This window comes from Balaenoptera ricei, chromosome 5 (assembly GCF_028023285.1).
Source record: "Balaenoptera ricei isolate mBalRic1 chromosome 5, mBalRic1.hap2, whole genome shotgun sequence".
Taxonomy (NCBI): domain Eukaryota; kingdom Metazoa; phylum Chordata; class Mammalia; order Artiodactyla; family Balaenopteridae; genus Balaenoptera; species Balaenoptera ricei.
This window is the reverse complement of record NC_082643.1, coordinates 79,934,033-79,960,809: the sequence shown is the minus strand read 5'-3', so window position 1 is coordinate 79,960,809 and position 26,777 is coordinate 79,934,033. Positions and strand designations below refer to the sequence as shown.

The window sequence follows — 26,777 nt, the reverse complement described above, 5'->3', positions numbered from 1 at the left end:
AAAAAATATTTATTTGAGTCCAAATTAATAGTAAAGGTTGTCATAGCATCATTTATAAAAGTCAAAAAACAGCAACGACCTGCATATTTGACAATGGGATAATAATAAAATATCTAAGTCAATCATTATCTATCCATTTGATGAAATAACACACCATTTAAAACTATTTATAAAGATTTTGTGAAGATATGGGAACACACGTGATTTAGTGTTGAATTTTAAAAAGTTGGATTCAAAATCTTACACACAGTATGCTCCAACTAGTAAAAAAAAAAAAAAAAAAAAATGCATGAAGGCATAAAATGTACGAGAAATGACCAAAATAATAAGTGATTCTGGGTAACTGAATAATAGGATAATTATTAATTTTATTTTTATGCTTTTCTGTAGTTTTCTAAAATTCTTATGTATGTTATTACTTTTGTACCAAGGCGGTAGACACTTAAAAAAAAAAAAAAAGATACAGAGCAGAGGTTGTCAGCCATTTGGGAGTCACAGATCCCTTTGTAAACCTGTTGGATGCTATGGTTCCTATTCCAAAATTGTGCCTCCAAGTTCTACAAGCTCTAGATGCTAGGTTAATATAAAGGCACGTGATTTGATAAGGATGATTCCCAAGTTTCTGCTTGAGTAACATGGTGGACATTGGTGCCATTCATTGAGATGAGAAATACCTGAAAAAAAATCAAGTCTGCATGGTGCTATGGGTTGAATTTTGCCTCACCCCCAATTCATATGTTGAAGTCCTAACCCTAAGTACCTCAGAATGTGACTATATTAGGACATAGGGTCTTTACAAAGGTAATCAAGTTAAAATGAAGTCATTAGGGTGGGCCCTAATCCCATATGGCTGCTGTCCTTTAAAAAAAGGGAAATTTGGAGGCAGACAAGCACAAAGTAAAAGCACCATGTGAAGATAAAGGCAGAGATCAGGATGATGCTTTATAGAAGCCAAGGAACATCAAAGATTGCCAGCGAACCATCAGAATCTAGAAGAGAAGCACTGAACAGATTCTTTCTCACAGCCCTCAGGAGAAGAAACCCTGCTGACCCTGATCTTGGACTTCTAGCTTACAGAACAGTGAGACAATAAATTTCTCCTTTTTAAGTCACTCAGTTTGTGGTACTTTGTTTCAAGGGCCCTAGCTAATATACTTGCATGGAGAAGACAATAGCACATGTTCAGTTTTGAACATGTAGTGATAAAGGTAAGCACGGAGACATCCAGATGGAAATATATCCATTGAGGACCTGAGGAAGAGAAGCCAGGGTTCTACCTTAGAACAGAGAAGAAGTTTCCAGAAGGAATCAGCAGTCAGCTAGGTCAGATGCTTCAAGAGAGAGGAGCTAAAATAGGATGGAAACATAAAATGGTACATCCACTATGGAAAACAGTATAGAGCTTCCTCAAAAAACTAAAAATAGAACTACCAAATGATGCAGCAATTCCATTTCTGGGTATCTATCCAAAGGATTGAAATCACGATCTTGAAGAGATAGCTGCACTCCCATGTTCTCCGCAGCATTATTTACGATAGCCAAGACATGGGAACAACCTAAATGTTCGCTGATGGTTGAGCGGATAAAGAAATGTGACATATACATATAATCAAATCCCATTCAGCTTTAAAAAAGGAGGAAATCCTGCCATAAAGGACAACCAAGATGGACCTGGAAGACATTATGCCAGGTGAAATAAGCCAGTCACAGAAAGACAAATACTACATGATTCCACTTACATGAGGCATCTAAAATAGTCAAATTCGTAGAAAGAGAGTAGAATGGTGGTTGCCAGGAGCCAGCTTTGGTGGCGGGGGGGGGGGGGGGGGGGGGGGGGAGGGGTAGTTGCTATTCAACAGAGATAAAGTTTCAGTTATGCAAGATGAATAAGTTCCAGATATTTGCTGTACAGCATTGTGCCCTCGGTTAACAATACCGTATTGTGCACTTAAAAATTTGTTAAGAGGGTAATTCTCATGTTAAGTGTTCTTATCACAATTTAAAAAAAAATAAAGAAAAGAGAGAAACACCCTAAGAAGAATCTTTAGAAAGAGAATTCAGAAAAACTCAGACAAATTGGGCCACACAGAAGTTCCAAAGAACACACGGAAAGCCTTTAGTTGCTGAATCAGGAAGTAACTTGGAATTTTTTTAACTTTTGCCTTGTTGTACTTTGCTCCCTTTCTGTTTCCCCATAGTTTCTTGCAGTAACTTAAAATCCTAAAATAATCTTTAAAATCCTAAAATACATACATACATCATACATAAAATGAAATAATAAATAAAATAAAATAGGAAGGAAAAAACGGTTGGCAGGAGATCTTTGTGGCCTTGGAGGGACCAGTTTTTCATAGACCAGAAGGTGAGGCTAGATTCCCTGGGTTGAGGAGCAGAAACAGGTCAGTTTGCTCTTTCTAGAAGCCCACTATGGGCATTAAGGGTAAGGGAGTTCACTTTCAGCATGAAGGGAAGAAATTTTTATTTGGAGTTTTGAATTTTTTTAAAGTGGCTGAAACCAAAGTGTTTATTTACATGCAGAAGACAAGGAGCAAAAAGGAGACGGATTAAAAACTTGAATAGGAAAAAAGATACTTCGTCCTGAGGCAGGGTGTCCATGAGTTAGTTCTTTATGGTGGATGGAGGGGAGGTGAGCGAACAGATGCCTGAATATGAGAGATGACATCTCTTGAGAACTAGAGGGACCAGGGCAGAAGAGGGGCTTACGGAGACAGCGAGGCTTAGTGGAGAGACAGAAGGAATGTGAGAGGCCAGTGAAAGGACTGCAAAGCCATTCGGGGCACAGCTGAGATGTGCACCCCAAACCTGTAACTGGGCTAACTCATGCAGGGTGGGCCACCCGAGCAGGAAAGAGAATAAGAGACCCAAGGGAATCAGACACCAGGGATCATGGTCAGAATGGAAAGTAGGCTGAACCAGAGGCAGGAAGGGGATGGTTTCAGGTGGGAGGGTTCCAGAAGTGATGGAAGTCTGGCTCAGACTAATTTGTTATTCCTCAGTAACTACTAACAATAAGCACCACCCCATTTATGGAGCATTTGCAATCCAGCACTAAGCCAAGCACTGAATCTTCGCAATAAACTTATGACATAGTTACTGGTATTCTCCCCACGTCACAGATGTGGAAAGGAAGCACAGAAAGGTCAAGCAGCCTTCCCAAGGTCACAGAGCTGCTACGCGTCAGTGGCTGGATTCAAACCAGGCAGTCTGGATCCTGCCTGCTTGGACGCTGCTTCCTCTTACCTGACCTGAGGTCATCATTTACCGACTCTTCTGTTAAAATGCTAAATGCTGGTTTGCTCTCATATTTCACAACTTAGATTAAAGGCTCCCCACATCGCAAAACTATAGATTCCAATTAGCACAGCTGGAAGTAGGATGTTTTGAAAATGCCCACCACCAGACCTCAGAGCAGCTTACCCGATGAACAACTGCAAAACTCTATTTGTCCCCCGTCTCTGACCTCCCTTCCAACTCCCAAATCACAGCCCACCTTATGCAGACCACAACCTCGGGTCCCTCAGCCTCTTCAAAACAAGCCCATCACCCCATCTCCAGTATCCTCCACACACAGCAAGAGCCATAGAAACAGAGAGTTCTCAGCTCTTACTGATAAAAGTGATTCCCCTCCACATTACAAGTAAAACAGGTCCAGCAAAAGCCAGCGGTTATCAAAATCCTTAGCGTTTTTCTTAGACCCAGCCAGGTTTGGTTAATTCACCGTATTTTGAAGACCCACTATGTACTGTGCTTTGCCAAGATCCTATTGACAAAGTCACAAAAGAAGATGTTATATAAAAAACATTAAGACAGCAAGAAACTGACGAAGAGTTATGAGGAATGGCTCGAAGTCAACTCAAAAAATCAAAAGCAGTTTTCTAGCTTGGTTTCCAAGTAATACTTATATTTCTAACTGACCCCAATGGTCAGAGGAGCTGAGAAGAAATGGCACAGAAATGGCATTCCTCAAACCCAGTGGGCATAGCTCGAGGGTTGCTAAAATACACATAATGGGGATGACGGTAATAACCTGAGACTCCAGATAAGGAGGCCCTTGTGACTTCTCCCAAGCAGCTTTGTTCCAACCAGGGCCAAGAGCATTTTGATGGTTCTGATAGCAATTCTTCCTCTCCTATCAGGAAAGGGTGTACATTCTCAGAAGCTAGGGTTTCCCAGCAGTGACCCAACAACTCTGTGATGGGAAAAGGACTTGGCTGGTAAGTAGATAACCCACTAAACTTGGCTGGAACCTTGCATTTAAACACACAGATACACATCCTATATTTTTTCAGCAAACATTCAAATCACGGTACCCAAAAGTAGTCTATTTTTGATTTAGGTTACTGACTAAGATGGCTAGATATGCATTTTTCTAAAGGGGTTATTCTTCCTCCTGCTTTGTCCCCAGCTACCTCTGTGATACTGAACAAGTTCCTTCACCCCTCTGCACCTTGGTTTGCTCAGCTGAAACATTATGTGCTGGACTTCCCTGGTGGCGCAGTGGAAAAGATTCTGTGCTCCCAATGCAGGGGGCCTGGGTTTGATCCCTGGTCAGGAAACTAGATCCCTCATTTATGCTGCAACTAAGAGTTTGCATGCCACAACTACAGAGCCCTCGAGCCACAACTAACACCCAGCGCAACCAAATAAATAAATAAATATTTTTAAAAAAAAAGAAAATTATTAACCATTTAAAAAAAAATTATGTGCTAGAACCAACGTCTTTCCTGGTTCTCAAAGTTCCATACTCCGCAACCTTTTCCAACCCCATCCACATTCACTCTGGGTTGATGCTACTGGAGAGGAAAACACAAGCCCACCCTCCCGTGTCCACAAGGCAAAACCCAAAAACCTCTGAAACAAAAAGTTTTATACCTCATTTCATAGCAAAACCAAATCTGACAAATTCATTGGTAGCAAAACCTGTTCTGATCTGATATGAGGCTCTATTCCACTGAGTCTGCTGCATAATCATTAATATATTTGATTAGACCTCTCGAGGGGGACTTGCATATTTAGAGTTTAGGCCATGGGCCCCAAGGGTTTCTGACGGTCACAACCCTATGAAGTGGGTACTTTTATTTTAGAGAGAGAAGCTGGAGGTTAGGGAGGGTATGTCACTTGCCCAGGGTCACATGGTTGAAAACTGGTAAGAGCCCGCAGGAAAACCCAGGCAGATCCTGTTTCAGGATAGAGCCTCTCAATCCTACTCTGGCAGAGCTAAGATCTACTAGCTCCTGAAAAACAACCCCCTTTATTAAGCTAACTGTTTAAACACGGTTTAAATCAGTTATGTACACTAATGAAAGGGGAGAATGCAAAGCAAACTCCACAAAACAAAATCATCCCCAAACTGTTTCTGGTTTTAGCTGTGGGGATAACCGAAACCATAGAGCTTTTAAGATATTCCCCCAGCGCCAGTGATTGAGACACAGCATTTGCCCAAATTTTAAAAACTTAAAATGTATGAAGAGAACAAACGAGCATATATGGAAACTGGAAAACAATGGAAGTCAGTATATAAATAAGTGCTAAACTTTGTAGTGGAACTTCAGGCAGCTGCCAACTTCCAAATGACTCCCAGATAAGCAGCTGCAACGGTCCCACCCTCCCCAACTCCGCAGCTGTGACTAGGCAGGGCGGGACATCCAGACAGGACCCACCTGCCCAGAGTCTACTCACCCACGATACAAAGTCCCTCCCAAAGCATACAGCTACTCAGTTACCTCTATCTTGTCAAATTCCTTGAAATGCTCTGCTGATGCTGGAAAACTCTTGATACTGGACAGCAAAACCCACTAGGGGAACAGATGGAGGCCCAGAAAGCTTCCCCAGCAAAACATGCATAAATCAGCAATGTCCGGCTATGAACCCCTGATTTACAGATGCATTTGGCTAAGAGGTCCCTGTACCCTGGGGCTGGGGGTCTGGCCAAAATGGAGAGCTCAGGGCAGCAGGAGCCCCCCAGGATCCAGAGACAGGCATTAAGCGTGGGAGAGGAAAACAGGGAGGGGCGAGTACACAAAGATTTCAAAGTTCCTTCCCTCCCCCAGTACTTGGCTAAATGTGGCTTCAAATAGATTTTGTTAGAAACTAATAGGACAAAATGCGGTTAGTAAACCTTGACTGGAGCCTGATTCCAAATTCTAAACAATAATAAAAATTTTAAAACAGCAATAAAGGATATTTTGAGGTCAACAGGAAAATGGCATAGACAGTAGTACAAATTTATTGTTTATTTTTTTAGCTATGATCATGGTATTGCAGTTATGTTGAAGGAAGTCCTTAATCCTATAAGATGATGGCAGAGGGATTTAGGGTGAAATGTAACACTGTCTGCAACTTGATTTCAAATAGTTCAGCAAAAGAAGTAGGTAGATAGAGGTATGTGGATGGGTGGATGGGCAGATAGATAGACAGGGTGAGCAAGTGAATATGGCAAATTACTGAAACCAAGTGGTTAGTGTACAGCAGTCCACTTTACTATTCTTTCAACTTTTCTATAATAAAAGTTCACTACGTCCCATTTTATCATTTTTTAAATACCCTTTATGGGAGCCTAATTATTATTTTTAATGGGAAAATGCATTTCAATTTCCAGCCCAATTGCTCAAAAAGGAACGTCTGGAGCACAACCCTTCCCTAAGCTGCAGTTCCTTTGTATAAGTACCATAGGAGTTGAGAAGGGAAGTAATTAGTGTGGATCCAGGAAGAAAAAGGACTTTATATTAGGTTTCAAAAGAAAAACTTAATTTGGCTGGACAAAAAAGGGAACAAACATTCTTGACAGGCAGGAGGTTGGGGGACAAAACTGAATTACTCCTGAACCCCAAGTAGCTACCAGAACAAAGAACTGAAACTGGGGTGATGTCAATATAAAGAAACAAAGACACAAAAACTATGATGGAAACTATAAATATTTACCATCTCAGGTTTCCATTTAGATTAGAAGGGGAAAACTAACTTTGCAAAGTAAGAGAAAGTCCCTAGCATTCTCCACAACTGTCTTGGATTTACCAATTCTTCAAGAGCACCAAAAGATTGAAAAAAACAGAAAAGAGCTACAGCCCCACAGCTACTCCTTGGGAAGGAATTCAGTTTAGGACACCAGTGTTTTGAGAAGTCAAGGATCTCAACTTCTGGACTCTTCCTGAATCTTCCAGAATACCTCAAACAGTGGTTTACATTCAGATGACACAGAAGGCTCATCTGACCTGAGCTCACCCCACATGGGGCGAGGTCAGCTTGCCAGTGTCTGCACTGGGACACAGGCCAGGAAGCCACCCACCATGCCTCTAAGACAGAAAAGGCTGAGGAGTCCCAAGGGGACTCCAAGGGGTGGGGCACATCATGGGGTCCTCAGAGAGGGGTATAAGTGAGGGTGATGCCCAAGGGGCTGCAGGGACCGGGAGAGCTCAGCAGTTTGGACCCCAGCTGAATCTCCCCCCTCCTCTTTTCCTATTCTCCTACCCCTTCCTCTGCCTCTTCTCTTTCTCTTGCTATTTTCAGTGTTGTCCATTTGGGGATTTTTAAAATCTTTAGTTACTGTAGCACTGTCAGTCTCCTGGAGATGGGGTGGGTGGGTGGCTGGAGGACAGGAGTGGAGTGAGACTTTGACTGTAGACCCTTCCTCACCTTTCAAATTGTAAATTACATCAACTCAAGAAAAAGTAGAATTTTTCAAAAGACATTTGCTTGATATGACTGCAAAGCAATGGACTTCAGAAATTTAATAATCACTTCAGATTCTTTTCTAAAGGTGGTGTGTTATAAAGAATGAGTTGCTACGTTAAGGTAACTGTAGGGCAGCATTTACCGAGTGTTTGCGGTGTTTCATGCACAATTCCATTTCATTTCCACATCTTAAGGTAGGTTGTCTCATTATCCCCATGCGCAGATGAGGAAAATAAGGCCCATGGGGGTTCAATAACAAGTCCTAACATATAGTGGGACAGGATTCAAGCCAAGCCTCGAGACCCCAGGGCCCTGCACTCTTATCCACATTGTTTAGCAGCGTCTGTAAGAGTGGAGATTGGTTTTCAGTTTTACCTAGTAAGTGACACATGCCTCACAGTAAACAGGTGGGTTAAACCATCACCAGTTCAGCACAGAGTTGGGCTGGAGCCCAGGTCTGCATCCACCCACCCGAATGTCCTTAAACACTAAAAAGGTGCCTCTTGCCAAATGACCCTATCATGTGTGATAAACATTGGAATCTGCATGCATCTTGTTAAATGTAAGAATCATCTTCATGAAAAAGTATTAAAGTCAGCTACAGCAAGATAAATTTGTATTGACTTTAAAAATATTCTCAGCAGCATAAAATTTCCCCATATTAATTTCTACTACAAAAAGCAAAAGATCACTCTAAAGTAGAATGCTATTTTACTGCTCCATAACTATTATGAAAGTAAAAGGAAGACTTTTTTCTATCTACTGAAAAGCATCTTGTTCACAGGTATGTTTTCACATTATTACTCACAAACTATTATACTTCGAAGCAAATCAATAGTTGTCACAAACATTATTTGTGCTAACAATGTTAGTTGCATGTCATCTAAAAATCTTTCAGAAAGAAAGAAGGAAGGAAGGAAGGGAGGGAAAGAAAGAATGGAAAAGGAAAAAGAAAATCTTCAATCACATACATTATTAGCTAGAGACATCATATAAGATATAAAAATTTCCACTCACATGACACTTGACGCTGTCATTGTCTTATCTGAAACGTCTAATCCCAAGGAAGTAGCCAAGAGGGTGGATGAGACCCTCATTTTGCAAATAAATCAGTGGTCTAACATGACATCACTGGGGAGATACAGAAATGAGCCAGGCAGAAGAACCAACACTCAAGGGCCACTGAGAGCCCCCCCACCCACTTCACGACAAGCACATCTCTCGGGCATACTGTGGTCAACGTTAGGAAACCCAACGTGGGTGACAGAACTTGCAGGAAAAGCCTGATTTAAACCAAACACTCCTGTTTCCCCAGGTAGCGAGGAGAATGTCCTATCCTTGTACCCTGAACCCCTATCAATCACAGCTCCTGGAACACGGTAGGAGCACCTTGAACTTTTGCCGCATGCAACCTGTGAATTGTGAAAGCAGATTCCATCCTTCCAGAAGGATTCCTCGATTACTGATCAAGTGTCCACTTTCACTGCAACTGGATCAGCAGTTTTGTTAAGATGCTATTTGGTGGGACAGAATGTCCAATGCACTTGTACCTTCATTTGCCAAATGCTGACAGTTTTTAAAAACTTATATAAATAAGTTCTTTTCAGAGCTGGACGACTGATCCACCCCATAGCTTTACCCACTTTTTGGGTAAGCCCTTTCCAAAAGATGTAAATATACCAGCAAACCCCTGTCTGTACTCATCAAAATCAACGGAAGATTCCAGATAGCAAAGATTCAAAGGAAGGCCACGAATGGCAGCACACTCCCAAGCCCAGCTTTAGGAACTGGCCCTCCACTGGATTTTCACTGGACTCCATCATTTTCCACACTGCCGCGTCCATCAAGGAGTGGAGCTGACATACCCTCACCAAAGGCGCTGCCCTCTTTCCACAGGGATGCAATCCCCTAACCGATCTGTTCCTGAACATTCCTCACAAGAGGTCAAGCAGGGACTAGGTTAGGAATTATTTAAACTACGGGAGGAAACTAACCAGCAAGTGCCAGGACAAAACCACCAAATGGGGAGAAGACAGGCCCAGATAGTCTATTTCTGGCAGAAACTGCAAGAGGGGGGCCCAGGGAGGAGGGGGTTCCCTTAGGAACCAGTGACTGCCCTGGAGCTCCGCAGAGAGGGCGCTGACTCAGAGGACCAGGCCACCAGGAGCTAGGTCCCCGGTTTCTGGCTACAACCCGCCCCTGCCAGAGTGGGAGTACAGCCAAGTAATTTCTACCGTGCAGAAGACAACACGAACTACCCACGTGGGAAAACTGGGGGTGTTGTGGAGCCGGGTGGGCTTCAAAAGGGAAAACTGCCGGGTGACAGGCCCTACAGAGGGAGAGAGGGATTTAGTGACTGATTCTCCGGGGGTGTGTTGGGGGTTCACCATCCCACATCCAGGGCCTCTGGGAGTTCAACCACTCTACCACCAGTCACTAAGAGCAGCAAACCTCTACCGAGTGCTTATTTCTGAGCCGGGTGTCTTTACTCGCGTTATCTTTTTTTTTTTTTTTAATCTTCAGAACTCTTAGATAGGTGTTGCAATGAAACCCATCTTAGAAATGGAGACATTAAAGAAGAAAGTACTGAGGTCAAGGTCACTCATCTGGGGAATGGCCAGGATTTGAACCAAGGTCTGTTGCAAGCAGGGCCCAAGCTCTCAACCAAAGCTGCTCCCTAGAAAGAAAGAAGGCAAAAAGCAGAAGCTAGCTTTTTCTTGCTTCCTGCCTGTGAGACGCCAGGCAAGTCCATTAACTTCTCAGTGCCTCAGTTTCCTCATCTCTAAAATACAGATAATAATAGAATGGATTCTGAGCAGTAATGACATGAACTCGGGTTTAGGCGAGGTCCTAGCACAGAGTAAGTGCTCAATAAACATTAGCTAGCATTGCTGTGATGCTCATTATTAGAGGTAATAAGTGTAAACATTGCTATCCTCACAAAGCTTCCAGCTCAGCTGGGAATACAAAGCCAACAGACAGGAAAAGACACTGAAGCACGTGAGCCCAACTGGAGGGGCAGAGTTAAATGTGGGGGGCAGAGAAATACCTTAAACCCTGGAGGTGAGGGAGCAGCTGCCCAAGGCGGCACCGCGGGGGCCAGTCTGCAACTCCCATAACGCTGACATCAGTCCAGTTTCTCTTCCTTCCAGGAACAGGAAGGGGTAACAATTAAACAGAAAACTACAAAAGTCCTAAATGCAGGGTTTTCCAATTAGTCACAGGTTAAGTCAGGCAGTGTTCCTGCTAGACAGGCACGTGGCCAGCCTTCTGTGAATATGGGAACTGGCGAGCAGAGATGGTATAGGTGGGGGGCCACGGTCCTGTCCTGGGGAAGTCATGAAGTCCTCTGCCGGGAATTCTCCCCTGGGGCTGTTAGAGAGAGCAAAGGAACAGGAACTAAGATAGAAAATAAAGACCATTTCGGAAAAGGCAAACAAAGGCAAGATTAAACAGAAGTAATTAGGAAAACCCTAGATATAGAGAACCTGATTTAAGGGGAATAAATGAACGTCAGTAGCCTGAAACTCAAATAAGAACTCTGAAAACCAGTAGCAAGGGTAAGACACATAGAAAAATACTATTAATATTAGTCACGTACTGATGCATACTTTGTATAATTACTATTCCAAGCACTTTACAGGTATGAACTTGTTCAACCTTTACAATAACCCTATGAGGTAGGCGCTATTGTTTTCAACCCCATCTTACAGATAGGAAAACTACAGCACAGAGAGGTCAAGTAACTTATAGCAGGTCACACAGCTAGCCAAGTAGCAGAGGTGAGATTTTAATCCAGGCAGTCTGGCTCCAGAGCCCCATACTCTGTGCTCAATTGCCTGTGCGAGTTACCAGTTTTGATATTCAGTAAAGTTCCACAAAATGGGATTATCCATAGCTCATCTCTATGTTGAGTTAGTGTCTTGAGTAGACTAATCCATGAGTAATCATTACTCATCTATTTCAATAAGAAACCTAGAATGAGAGAATGGTTTTCCCTAGTGAGTCAAGTATTGGGAAGAGAAGGTGCATTTAAGTTATAGTCTCTCCAGGTCAATTTATCTATTTTTTTGGCATTAAATACCTATTTCAAAAAAAAAAAAATCCTGCTACCATTATAAGAAACAAAATCAAAAAGCCATCTGATCTACACTCCACACTGTTGAAATTGCTGATTACTTATTGAAAATCCTAAACTTCCTTTTGTTTTAAAACAATAGAAACTATTTGTATGAAGGGATCGGATTTGCCATATCCCTTTGCCAAAATGATCGAAATTGTTAATAAAAAATGTTAAGTGAAGAGATAAACACAAAGCAGTATTTTGAGCTAACATGATCTCAGTTTTATTGAGACAAATTTTTTTTTTTAATTTATTTATTTGGCTGCGTTGGGTCTTCGTTGCTGTGCATGGGCTTTCTCTAGTTGCGGCAAGCGGGGGCTACTCTTCGTCGCAGTGCACGGGCTTCTCATTGCAGTGGCTTCTCTTGCTGCGGAGCACGGGCTCTAGGCGCGAGGGCTTCAGTAGTTGTGGCTCGCGGGCTCAGTAGTTGTGGCTCGCGGGCTCTAGAGTGCAGGCTCAGAAGTTGTGGCGCATGGGCTTAGTTGCTCTGCAGCATGTGGGATCTTCCCAGACCAGGGCTCAAACCCATGTCCCCTGCATTGGCAGGCAGATTCTTAACCACTGTGCCACCAGGGAAGTCCCATCTCAGTTTTTTGAAAGAAAAAGTACCAAAATGTTTACACAAAACTACGGCACAGAGAGGTCAAGTAACTTATACCAGGTCACACAGCTAGCAAATAGCAGAGGTGAGATTTTAATCCAGGCAGCCTGGCTCCGGAGTCCCATACCCTGTGCTCTATTGCCTGTTATCTCTGAGTAGTGAGATTACAAGTTATTTTTATTTTCTTTTTAGTATTTTGTATCTTTTGTTGGTGGAACTTGGGAGTATATATTTTTTTCTTTTTTCCCTTTTAGTATTTTCTCAAATGCCTTTTTTTTTTTTTTTAATATTTATTTATTTGGCTGCGCCGGGTCCTAGTTGCGGCACGCGGGATCTTCGTTGCCGTGTGCAGGATCTTCCTTACGGAATGCAGGACATCTTAGTTGCTGGCATGCTAACTCTTAGTTGCGGCATGTGGGGATCTAGTTCCCTGACCAGGGATCAAACCTCGGGCCACCTGCGTTGGGAACGCGGAGTCTTAGCCACTGGACCACCAGGGAAGTCCCTTAAATGTCTTGATGGCAGTCACGACAGTTGTTTTTTTTTTTTAAACTGCAGATAGAAAGTCAATAAGAACTTAATTCCTATTAAGTTTGAACCATATGAAACTGTTGTCACTGTAGGTCAATAACAGTAGAATATTGGTAATTTCCTGTGGTTTATCCTAATAGTAATATTAATGCTGTGGAGGTAAACCAAAGCACTGAAAATCCCTTAGTGAGGAGACTACCTATAACTGCAATCCATAATACTTACATGCTAGATATTTCCACTGACTGAAGGCAGAGAAAAGGCTATGAAATCTTTGGTCTACACCTTAGGAGAGACGGGTCAATGGAAACCACAGAGTGGTGTAACTTCTACTTTATTACACTATAAAACACAATGTAAATACATAAATAATAAGGCATTGGCCTGATAACTTTTTTTCTTTCCCACTATACTTTTTTTTTAAAGGACTTTTCAGTCTTTAAGTAGTAAACCACCGTAATTTCAGAGATTATTACAGCCACAATGTTTTAATATTATGCATTGGTATTTCACAATAAGAAAGACTTGACTGCTTCATTTTCCAACAACTAATTCTCCATCACCAACTGGGCGTCCTGCAATGCAATTCATTTCTGACACCAATTGCCTGGAGTTAGTGCAAACCCCACGTTAGACACCGGCTGCAAATGGCATCTAACCACTTAACCAGGCTAACCCACTACAAAGTCAGGGCTTCCATCATCTCCCTCAGGTTCGACAATTTGCTATGATGGCTCAGAGAACTCAGGAAAGTGCTATATTTATTGTTATAATTTTATTATAAAGAATACAACTCAGGAACAGCCAAATGGAAGAGATGCGTAGGGCAAAGAATTGGGGGTGGGGAGGGGAAGTGGTGCAGAGCTTCCATGCTCTCTCCAGACCCACCACCCTCCCAGCACATCCATGGGTTCACCAACCCAGCAGCTCCTTTAGCCTCCTTGTTTCAGAGTTTTTATTGAAGTTTTAAGAAATTTCACTACATAGGCATGATAATTAAGTCACTGGCCATTGGTGATTAACTCAATCGTCAAAACCTCACCCCTCCCTGAGTTCAGGGGATGCAGCTAAAAGTTCCAAACCACTATAATCATGAAGTTGGTTCCTCTGACAACCTGCCCTCATCCTGAAGCTATCTAAGGGCCCACCAAGAGTCATTCATTAGGGTGAACTCAGGTATAGTCTAAAGGGCTCATTAAGAATAACAAAAGACACTCCTATCACTCAGAAAATTCCAAGGGTTTATGAGTTTTGTGCTAGGAACATGGGACAAAACTCAAATATATATATACATACATACATACATACATATATATACACACACACATATATATATAGCCTTTATTATACCACATTGACTCAAAGTCAAGAGTCTTATTTATATATCAAGGTGCATCACTGAAAGACATGGAAAGGATCAACTACTTTATCATATGGTTCAAGCAAAAGAATTCTCCTTCCTTCCTTGAAGACTCCGCGCTTCCTATCCCACCGGCTCCCAGGCACTAAGACACACCAAGTCCTCTGTCTCTGTAAGCACTATGTCCATAATATGAAGGTACCTAATGTACACTAAATTACTTTCAAGTGCGTTATTTTTCCTCCCCCAAATCTATTCGGTCACGTTATAAGAAATCAAGGGACTAAGGAAACGGACTTGCCAGAAGTGACGGAGAGATAGAGCCCTTAGCCAAGCAGGGTTTTATTAATCAACGCAGTGTTGATCTGCATGTTTTATTTAAAGACACGACCCTAAACACTGATGGCCAGCACTGCCCTCCTGACCTGGGCTCGCCCGGAGAGAGAAGAAAACAATGAGAACTTGACCAACAATAGCTAGCACAAAAGCTGGACATGCACAACAGTCCTCTAAAAATAAATGTTAAGCAATGAAGAATTCAGGAGGCAAGATGATTTGTACAATTTCCTTTACCATTCATGAGCACTTTCTGGCCTTCACACCACCAAGACGATACACTGCACTTACTTCATGAGTCTAATTTCCCAGCAAACTTTGAAAACTTGTTTCTATCTATATATCATATGCATTATATTAAACCTATACACTATATGGGTCATATTTGTATTACTTACAAAGGACTACATTATCCGTTTGATCCTCCAAACAACTTTGAGATGTATAAAGAACAGGTATATTCATTCTCTCTCCCTCTCCTTCCCTCCCCCTCTCCTTGCCCACCCCCAACCCTCCCCACCTTTTCTCCAGATGAGGAAACAGCACAGCAATCTCAACGGCCTTGTTGAAAGTACTGGGGCCATGTCTGGTACTCAGGTCTTACTCAGCTCAGCATCTGGAGCTCTTCCATCACACTGCAATGCCTGAGGGCCCTTCTGGTCCCCTATCCTCCACTGCACCCCATCCTTAGCCCCCAAGTGCCTGCACAATCAAGCACCTAGTTTCAGGAGCCCCACAGCCTAGCCTCAACCTGCCCTCTGCAGTCTCACCGGGTCTGCACTGACCCCTCCTGACCTATCTCCACACCTCTGCACAAACTGTTCCTTTTGCTGGGCTGCCATCCCCACACTCCCCTTTAAGGTCCGCTTAAAATGCCAAGTTTTAGGCTCTCAAGGCTTTTCCATCCCTTCTATCAGAAGGAAAGTCTCTCTCCTCTGTGATCCCACGTGGCACTTTGTCTGTAGGTCTCTGATGATACCAAATACATCCTCCCTGTTATTCTATAACAATTTGTATTCATAGCTTATCTCCTCCCCCTTCTCAATCACAAGTTAGTAGAGAACGGAAACCAAGTTTGTTGTTCATTTTATATACCTACACAACACCTAACAGTAGCTCAAAGAAGGCCCTCATTTTTAAATGAATTGCATGCTGTTTGTATGGAATATCTACATGTTTTACCTGCAAAGACTATTAAGACACTGACTTGGCAATCATGCATGGGAAATGAGTTTTACCTTCAAAACCCAGCTTCCTTGGCCCTATCATCTGGCTTTAAGCGATAGCCCATGCCTCTTTTCTTCTTCCTATGGGTGGTTGTTCTGTGTTTTGCTTTAATAGAGGAGGAGGAGGTTGGAAAGAATTGAGGAAGCCTCCGAAGCATTCAGGCCATACAACTATATAGCACAAACATGCAAAGAAAGATGAAGGAATGCCTGTCCATTAGCCATCTGCCACTTCACCAATGCCAGGAAATTCCGGGCTGCCGTTTCTTATAATGTGAATAATTCACATGATTGTGTTGGAGACTTCCAGCTATGGAGAGCCGTTGGAATATTTGAAAATTAGTGTTCCCGAGTTATATTGTGAGACAGAAAACCCAGTGAATTCTTCCAACTTTTACCCGTTACAGGAATCTCAGAGAACCACATTATGTTCGTATATGCATGGGGGAGGAAGGATTGGCATGTTACTGATATTGAAAAGAATTTGTTGTTTTTTTGTGACCCTTACCTATCACGTGACATTTTATGTACAGGTTCTTTATAAATCTCCGACTACTCAGCTAAACTTAGCTGGCCACTTAAGAAGGGTAATGGCATAATTGTTTAATCTGTGTCTTTTCAGGAAACTGAAATAGATTTTTAAAAATATCTCCCTCACACCAAAACTTTATAAAAATCATTTCGAAATCTAATGACATGTAAATTGAATTAGTCCCTTCAAATATTTACTCTAAAAGTAAACAGACAATTCCTGAAGAATTCCTTAGATAATCGCTCATTTTCCACTAAGAACAAAATCTACATTCAATTAATAAACTGCCTTAGTTTTTCTCTTTCAGTAGATGGCCCTACAATGAAAAAGTAAAAAAATAATAATAGTAAATAAATATAAGACCATCCTTCCACCGGTAGCGCTGAGCATGGAGTACATGCAATTTCACATAACAACAAAGAACATTTGAGAACAATGAACATATATATAGCTTTGGCTTCCCCTCATCTAGGACTTGAATGAGACATTTCACTTCTCTTCGTCTTGGTTATCCCTCTGTACATCTGTTTCCTCATCGCTACAAAACAGAATACAGCAAAGTGCTCCTCTTAGAGGTTGCAAGAAATAAACCTGATCAAGTAATCAAATATTTGAGTGTGTCTTATATGCTCTGCTGTCTAGTTAACACAAAACACAGTGGAAACAACTGCCTATGATTCTGTGTTAAATAACATACTATAGATCCAACATGTATTCATGGACTCGAGATGTATATTCACAGGAGATAAAATCACTGAGAATGCCTAGGAAGGTTTCCTGGAAGTGTTAATCCTAGAGCTCAGCTTCAAGGATGGGCAGGAAAACAGGACAACTAGCCCATGAAGAGGGGATGGATTTCCAGGTTAAGATACTTAGCATCATTTGGGAAGCAGTTAGAAATGCAAATTCTCCAGTCCCTTCCCAGAGCTACAGACACCGGAGGAGGGGGAGAGCGATCTATCTGTGTTGTGACCAGCATTCTAGTTAATTCTGATGCATGCTCAAGTTTAGGGACCAATGCTATGGCTTTGCTCGTTCTCACCTCCTCTGTTCCACAACCACGTGTCCCCTTCACCTGGCTAATGCCGACACTTTTACAACTATAAATTCAAACTTCATTTCCTCTAGAAAGTCTTGCTCAACCTGTACTCAACTCTTGTCCCACCCCCAGCCCCAGTATTCTGGCCCTGTGCCATACTTTCCTTATTGAGGTAGTAATGACACTTTATCATTATTGCTTGTTTAATCGTCCTCCCTGATAACCTGCACTGGCTCCGTAAAGGCACAGACTGTGTCTATTTTGTTCGCATCACTTCATCCTAGTGTCTTGCACCCCAGTAAGGCACTTGGCTAAAATCTGCTGAATGAGTAAATAATTTAAAGAATTAACCTGTGAGGTATAAAGGAAAGGTATAAAGTATTATAAAATTGGAAGTATGATATATATATACATGAAACTAATAGATGCATTTAAAGTACTGGTGTAGCAACACAACTGAATTCAGTTTGTCTTTGAAAAGAACTTAACGAACAGATTTGAGTTTTGAAAACCTTTGCACTGAAAATTTTCACTAACACTTTCAAATGTGTTGATGTCCCACCATATTCACCTGATAAGGCAGTACTTGCTTACTTTTTTGTCATTCTTTTTTTTCCTCCATGACCAGAGTCTCTGCCTCAGGCTTTCAGAGCAATATAGCCCATAGAGGCTGACAGACAAAGCAGCCTCTTTCCATTTCGGGAGGGGAGAGGGGGGAGGAGACTTACAGCTAAGACTTAGGGATGATTTTGGAAAGCGTTAAGTCGTTAAGTCTTCGCTTTATTATAAAGAAAATGCCTTGGGCTGAGTCAGAACACCTGGATTCCAGCCCTGGCTTCTTTCCTTCCTTCTTTCCTTCATTCATTCATTCAAATGTTTTTAAGCATCTGCTCTGTTCCGGGTCCTGTGCTTGGATCTGAGCCTTGGACAGTGACCAAGACACACACACAGGCCCTCCGTCACCAAGCCTAACGCTCTGCTCCTCGACTACGGGCTGCGGCCCTTCCTGATTCCCGCAGGCCCCTGAACCTGAAGCTTCCCCATCTGCAAAGGGAGGGCTGAATTATAAGAGGACCATTGAGTCCCCTCTGACGCTAACTTTACGTGACTAAGAACAACACAATTACTCTCAGGAGTCAGTTAGCCAAAGTCATTCTTCTCAGGGCCCGCTCACCCCAGATCCAGAGAGCTGAGAAACCAGATCCCCGAGCGTGAGGACCAAGTGCAAGTGTAGACCTTGCCAGAAGCAGCAAAGCGGGGTCCACTGCAGTGGAGAGACAGCTTTCACACAGTGGGAAGCGTCCTAGACTGAGTAAAGAACCCCCTTAAGACCTGGCTAGGCCGACTCAGTATCCTCGTCTGTTAAATAAGCTTTGAGGAGATCGTCAGCCTTAATGCTACAGGGTTCTACCTCCTCATTCCAGCATGTGTTTCCCCCGCACCACCAAGCAACTAACTCAATTCCTACACTACCTGGAGAGAGCATCCGATCCCACAAGTTAAGGGCTCAGACCCAAAGACTCCCCACCGCACTCCCCGGGCCCCCATCCGTCAGACGCCAATGCTCAGTCCAGGTTGTCACCTGTACTTCTGATCAACTGGCTATAGACTGAAGGTTCCAATGACCCCCTCCTTGAGTTCAATTAATTTGCTAGAGTGGCTCACAGAACTCGGGGAAACATTCTGCTTACTAGATCACCAGTTGATTATAAAAGGACACAATTCAGGAACAGACAGATGGGAGAGGTGCGCAGGGCAAGGGATGGGGAAAGAGGTGGGGTTTCCGTGCCCTCTGGGTGTGCTACTCTCCACACATCTCCATACGGTAGGTTGCCAACCCAGAAGCTCATCAAGTCTTGTTATTCAAATTTTTAAAGTGCTTAATCTTGGGCCCTCCTCCTGCCTCCTCCCCTTCCCTCTGGGAAGAGGTGGCTGGGTGAGGCTGAAAGTTTCAACCCTCTACTCCCACCCTCCTTCAGGTGACCAGCCCCATCCTGAGGGTATCAAGGGCACCACCCTAAGTCCCCTCATTAGCATACGCTCAAAGGGGGCTCCTCACAAAAAAAAGACACTCCTATCACGTAGGAAATCCCAAGGGTTTGAGGAACTTTGCGTCACGAACTGAGGACAGAGACTAAATATATTTCTTATTATACATATATTATACATATCGTATATTATATATTATTATTTATATTGTATATATTTCTAATTATATTCTTCTTCAACATAACATTCACCGGTGAACAATGAGAAGATGAACAAGGACAAGTTCAACCCTGGATAATCAAACAGGATGTCAATGGGATGATTACACTAATCCTAGGGGAAAACTGTCAAAACTTTGTGACTGTAGCTACAGATCCACCGGCTAAAGAAAAACCAGTTGGTGAATTTTTCAAAATTCTTCCCAAAGAAACTGCCACATTCTACCCTTATAAAGATTAACGGTTTCTTTCTTTTTCTCCTTCCTTGCCTAATTTTGGTAGCTAATGGCTCAGCCCCACACATCCCCTGCACCCCGAGAGAGCTCCCTGCCAGGCTCACTGGTCCCTACTCCTCCCCTGGGACCTTGGCGCTGCCCAACTTGCCTCCTCAGCCTCGTGCCCATGACACCGCAGCCTCAGCAGCCTGGGCTCAGGAGCAAGATGAGTCAGGGGACACCTCAGGCAATGGCAGAGAACCAGAGAGGAAAATTCTGGAGCAGCCAGCAACTTTGTCCCATCTGAGAGCTATGACAGGTAGTATTTGGTTAAGGACAAAGTAATAATATATTTTTTTAGCATTTACTACATGCCAAACACCGCGCCATGCACCCTTATATTTTTATCTCATGTAATTGTCACAACGACGCCAATGAGGCAACTCTGCCATATTTTCTCCACAACACAGATGAGGAAAGTGGTTCAAAGATTTCTTTGCCCTCTGTACAATAGGCACTTTCTTAGTGGTTGGAATGCAGTTATACCCAGGGGTGTGCAAACAAAATGGGGGGAGGGGAGAGTCGGGAAGAGCTGGCAGGTGTTTGGGATCCTGAGATGAACAAAGACAAGAAGGCAGGAAACTTGGGGCGCTGCAAAGGGGGGATAGAAGAACCCTGAGTTCAACAAGTTTGGCACAAGGATCCTCAAGGTGAGATGACTGGGCATGGGAACTCAGTTTGCCTGGGGTATCCACCACCCTCTACCAACCTTCCCTCCCCAAAAAGTCCCTTGGGCGGATTCCGTTTCTCTTCTCCCTTACAAAGAAAGCTGTGTCAATAACTGGCAGAGGAAAGCAGAGTTTCCATTATAATGGGCATCCATCCCTAAACCCACCTAGAACAGAGGAAACCTCAGCTTTGCCAAAGTATCTTCACTTTATTAGATTCCCCACTAAAATACCAAAGCAGTGCTTCTTTTCACGAAGTGCCACTCATTTGAGGAGTTCTTTCTCTCCATAGGGTATTTTACTATTTTGAGCAGTTTTACATTTGGCTGCCCATAAACAAGAGCAGATGAGTCACGGAAGAGGAAATGCAGGACCATAATCCCTTATCTGAAAACCTGGAGGTCAGATGTGCCTCGAAATTCAGACTTTGTAATTCTAGAAAGGTAACAAGGCATTTAGTACACATTATGTAACACTCAGAAATCAAACTCATTAATATTACTGCAGCCAAAACTTAGCAATATTCACACTGGTTCAGATTAGGTTTCACCCACCAACGAAGTATGCAAAAAGCCTCAAAAATCTTTTGGTTTTCGGAGTTTTTCAAATTTCAGAATTGTCCGTAAAGGATTACAGACATGTGCAAACGGCTCAAATATTATACTAGAAGAAAATAGTCAACCTATTAGTAATCAAAAACATACACATTTAAACAATCAAGGTATAAATTTTTGCCTTTAGCATAATTTAGCAAATATGTTTTTCAGAGAAAATGCCAACGGTATGAAAAGTGAGTCCTTTGACCACTGCTGTGAGAATGTAAACTGGAACAACCTTCAGGTCACTAAGATTGGTGGCATCAATGGCCTCAAACATGAATACCTTTGACCCCAACATTGCCTTTTCAGGAACCCATTTTCTATGGAAGTCGTCGATATCCAGACAAAGCTTTGCATAGATGTTCACTAAACAATGAGTTTTAAAATTCGTTTAAAAATAATTAGCAAAAACTAAAATCTAAAATGGAAGCACAGTGAGGTAGAAGACAGAGAACCATGTAATGGGATATTATGCAGCCACTTTGTGAGTGTGTAGGGAAATGGAGAAACCTTTAAGTATAACATTAGGTAAAAAAATGCCAGGTAAAAATGTATCTTTGCATTATGATCCCCTCCAAGTAGAAAATACATACAAAGAAGACCAGAATGAAATAGGCTGACAGTGACAAGTGTCTTAGAGTAATGAGATCAAGTGTTATTCTCTCCCCTTCCCCCAAAACTTTAAATCTTTGGGGGAATTATCCAGAAATACCAAGAGCACTGTATTTTAGCTGAGGAGAAATGGGGAAAAAAGGTTTGGCTACTTAACTCCCAGTCAGTGGCAGCAAACCCATGAATCTGAGGTGTCACTCCAGACTTCAGATATTTACAATGAACCTATGACTGCAAAACCATCACCACTTCCAGAATGAAAACATGTGTGGTCTACATTTATTAGACAGTTTGGTTGACATTATAAGTCTAGTCTAATGGGCACTTTGGGTAGGAAATACAGGAAAAAAGATACACAGGATAGAAGATATATACCACTCTGCCATTTGCCAAGACCTTTCAGAGACACCAGCTCATTTGCTCCTCACTAGCAGCCAGTAAGGCAGAAAAAGATAGGGGTTGGCACACACCCATTTTCCAGGCAAGAAAATGGAGGCAGAGAAAGCCACACTCCCGAAAGCGGCAGGCACACTTCAAGTCCAGGGTTCTGACTTAGAGCTTGGTGCTCTTTCTACTCTATCATGCCATTACCCTATTAATGATTCTTTATAAATATGTTACAGTAAAAAGAAATTCCTCACTCTAAAGAAAAACAAAATGATTTGGTAACAATAGGCCTCAGAATTGAATAGATGTGAGTCAACGTCAAAATCCAACTTACACATGTAAGTGACTTTTTCAAGTTAACTTCTCAGAATTCAATTTCCTCATCTCTACATGGAGGAATAAAACTATATAGCTGACAGGATGTTGTAAGAATTAAATGATCTGAGGACTTAGACCAGAGCCTGCCACAAAACAGGTATAATAAACACTGCATTCCTTCCTCCGAAAAGGGCCCACAGTGTACTAACTGCAGATTCCAATTTTAGCCAGACTCACTGTTCTCCCTGCTTTCAGCAGCCCACCAAATCTTTAGAATTTCTGAAGCAACTGGCCTAAAATTCTTAGAAACAACTCAACATAATAGTTTTAACCAATGACAATTTAAATCATTTTTTTGTGGGTTTCAAATAACTACTCTTTTGTCCCAATGTGTAATTAAACTTCAACATGAGAGACAATTCTTTAAAAAGTAACAATGAAAACTTTTTTCTCTATCACCTGGGGCTTTGGTCTCTCTCATTCATATGCGACTACTGAAACTCCCAAATAGTCTGTTTAATTTATTTGGGGGCTGGGGTGGGGTGGGGATGGGGAGATAGGGAAGGGCAGGCACGCCTTGAATATTGCATTTTCCCTTTAAATGGAATTTGGGCATGGAAGCCCAAGCTCCAAGGGGTGCCTTCTCAAAACATTCTGTCCACTGACTAAGATTAATGTACGTATACAGCTAGGCAGCCACCTGGCCAAAGGAGAACCCAGAATTTACTAAAGCTTATCCTTAGCATCTAAATGAGGAATCAGGAGGCTGTATGGAAGCCCACAGAGCCCCAGGAGAGGGCACCTCTCATTCACCAGCCCCTGGTCCTTTTCAGCCCACTCCTTACTCAAAGGCCATGCCCATTGTCTGCAGAGAAACTAAGCCCTAAGTAACCAGAGAACTTAAAAGACATAAATAAGCCAAGATGTGGAAAATCATCCCTTCTGGTGCTGGTGGTATATAGTTTCGAATGCTGCTACTAAGACAGAAGCTTAATGAGATTCTTCTACTAGGCAGGACGTCAGAGACATTGCCACTACCCACTGTGAACTTAACTGTCCTTCTTTTCTCTACTTCCCATCTTCTGATAACCCCATGCTTACAATATTATGATGTCCTAAACTCCCTCTCTTAGAATCTCAACAAGACGGCTGAAGGTGATTTCTTTTCTATTTTCTCTCTGGGGAGCAGTGCAGTATAGTGGAAAGAGAATGAACTTTGGAATCAAGCAGGCTGGGTTATCAAAGATATAGATACGCGTAGACACACACACACTCCCCTCCTAGTGATTCCTCTTCAGACTGAATGCTGACGGATACACTAGCTATGTGATGTTGGGCCAATTGTTTAATCTCTCTGGGCCTCAGGTGCCTCACTGGAAATAAGAACTTCACAGAATTGAGAAATAAGTATAAAAATGAATATAAAGTGCCCAACTCAAAGCTTGACACATAGCAGGCACTCAACATTACTCCCCATCTTTCTCCCTACTTCCCTAAAACATTCCCTACAAACATTAACACCGTCTTAGATTCCACGGGGACCAGATGTTGGCTGGTCAGGGCATCTTTTCTTCACAAAACAGGTCTCAAGTCACACTGGCACATTTGTACTCTGTACCCTTTCCTTTTTAGATACCTCATTCTTCTAAAGAGTTATACTGTGTAATTAAGAGTTTTGTCATCACATTCCAGTCCTGAAAGCTGTGTGTTGCTCAAAGATCCATCAAAACACAAGCTCACTCTACAGATGATTTCTCCTGCTATGACTGATTACATGCATCATGGGCTGAATTTTTAACAGTTTCCCTCCCGGGTCAAGCTCTTCAAATTCTGGAGCAACTGACTCTAGCCCTCTAAGTACTGTCTACAACCTGGGGTCCAATTTGAACCTGATGATGCATGTACCTGTCTCAGCAATGAAATGCAGGGTGAAAACCAAAATCTCCCATCCAATAATACATGTCACTAGTGGCCATTTCCTCAGGGTGGGTGGCTGAAGGAAATACAGATCTGCTAATAAAGATTCAGGAGACATATGTTCCCTTCCTAACGTATTCTGGTTTCTACAAAAAAGTGAAGGCCAGAGTGATAAGCCAGTTTAAAAGCTGTAAGCAAGTGGATTCTTCTTAGGAGTGAAGAGCAGTATATGTGTTTTTATGGAGGAGATAGTCATGGTTGGAAGGCTTCCAGTTATTGCTTATTATTTGGACTGAAGAGGAGCCGCTCAAGCTTGGAAGAGCTTGCTGACGTAAGATTCCAGGCTCTAGTAACCCCAGCTGGACAAGAAGGTATACTTTTTTTTTAACTACTGCTGTAAGGTGGCAATTAAGAGGGGGCTCGGTGGTAAGGAATCCCTGGTGTCTATAATTATAAAAACAAGAGTGTGAGAAAGAACTTCCGTACAAGTTACACCCCCTCTTAGATTTCAATTAAAAACTCCTGCTCCAAGTTCATCATTGGGGACAGCATTTTATCGTCTCTGGTGGTGGCTTCCTGCTCTGACCACAGAAGGTTCCTTTTGTGGTGACAGGAATCAACTCAAAGAAGAAAAACAAAAAGGTAAGTTTACAAACGCGCCCTCCGTTTTTCCAAGCCTGATTTATCCAGGATATGTGGGAGGAAATCAGAAATCCCCAACCTGTTACAAGAATCCATCAACCACGAAAATAAATGAAAACTTGGAAAGGAAAGAAATTGTAACTCCTCAAGGTTTGAAGATTAAAAAAAAAAAAAAAAGGAGGGGGGAGGAAGGCGGCGACAGCGCACCCGGTGCCCGGTGTCACGATCTTCCGCTCGCGGGGCCTTTGAGGACAAGGGCAGGAAAGGGGTCCGCAGGGCTCCAGGTTGCTGGGCCCGGGCGGAAGGGCTTCCGAGGAAGGCAAGAGCCGGCCGGGTCCCTACACGCCAGACAGCTCAGAGGTGGGGCCGGGGGGTAACAGGTCCTCGGAGGAGGGAAGGCGGGAGCCGAGCAGGCTGGGAGGGACGGGAGCCATCTCCACGCGCCGCGCCCGGCCCGGGCCACCCCCAGACAGCCAGATGTTCAGCGCCTGGATCCCGCGGCTGTGCCAGGACCAGGGCAGCTCGAAGAGCAGCGGGACTACAGCCCCGATCCCTCGCCTCCTCCTGCGCGCCCCACCCGCTACAGGGCACTCACCCGGGGCCACGAGCGGCGAACTCACGGCGCCTCCCACGAAGACAGCAGCGGCGAGGACGGCGGACTCCAGGAGCCCCGGCGGAGCCATCGCCGCGGCCCTTCGCCCTCCTCCCCCGGGACGCCGCGTCCCGGGCTCCGGCGCGAATAGCAGCTCTGGAGCCCGCGGGCTAACAGACTGGCTGGGGTCAGCCTCAGCGCGCTGTGCACCCCGCCCCGCCAGGGACCCTCCCCTCAGGCCCCACCCACCTCCGCTCTGCCCTGCCTCTCCCAGCTTAGCCCCGGGCTCCGCTTACACAGGCAGGCGGCACATCCAGTGACCCCGCCCCCGGACCCGCCCACCTCAGCCTGGTCCAGCCTCTCCCCTTCGCCCCGGCTTCCTTTCCAAATCCGTCCGCAGCTCCCGCCTCCCGGATTAGGCCATGGTCCCGCCCCGTACCCCGCCCACCGGGCGAGGCCCCTCCTGTCCGCTCGCTAGTTCCCTTTCCCAGACCCTCTGGACAGCAGCCGTCCACATAGCGCTGGAGCCCGGGGTCGGGGCAGGGTCGCCGGGGCTTGTCCTCCCGGGCGCTGGGACTAGGTGGGCGTGGGAAGAGGAAAAAGAGCAGGTCAGGAAGGTCTGGACGGGTGGACATGGCCAGCATTGGAATGGGCACGATCTTCTTTCTCTGTTGGCGTTATCTATTCAGCTGGCATTCCCCTAGGTGACTGGTCCGGGGAGGGGCGCTGCGCGGGATGTCAACTTCCAATGTTTGAAAATGAGAAAAGCCAAATCATTTAAATTTCTTCCTATCTCCACTTCCATTTAAGCTGCTCTTATTGGGAGAAAAAACCTCTACATACCTCCAGGAACAAATCGCCTATTTTAAAAAATGCTGTGCCCACATTGCACCTTGCAAATACTTCTACGAAGTAACTCTTCAAGTGCCTAGTCACTTATTATCTCCTTGTATCGTCCCGCCAGCTCTGTGAGGTAAGTAGTATCCTTATTTCACAGGCTAGGGAGTAAACCCCCGATGACCAGGCCACCGTGATAAATTGGGATTAGCTCTCCATTGTGTTTGCTCACCACCGTGCCCTCCCTGCCTAGCTCAATGACAGCATACACTAAGTAAGAGAT

At 43.7% G+C, this 26,777-nt stretch overlaps 1 protein-coding gene across 1 annotated transcript in view; it reads right to left on the bottom strand.

The window, feature by feature from the left end:
* Nucleotides 1-25,863, bottom strand: part of RELL1 (RELT like 1) — a 61,174-nt gene extending 35,311 nt beyond the window's left edge. Inside the window, exon 1 of the mRNA XM_059923214.1 lies at nt 25,661-25,863. Coding sequence (XP_059779197.1) covers nt 25,661-25,748 — 88 coding nt within the window. The 5' untranslated portion in view covers nt 25,749-25,863. The remainder of the gene's footprint in view (nt 1-25,660) is intronic.
* Nucleotides 25,864-26,777: the final 914 nt, after the last annotated feature.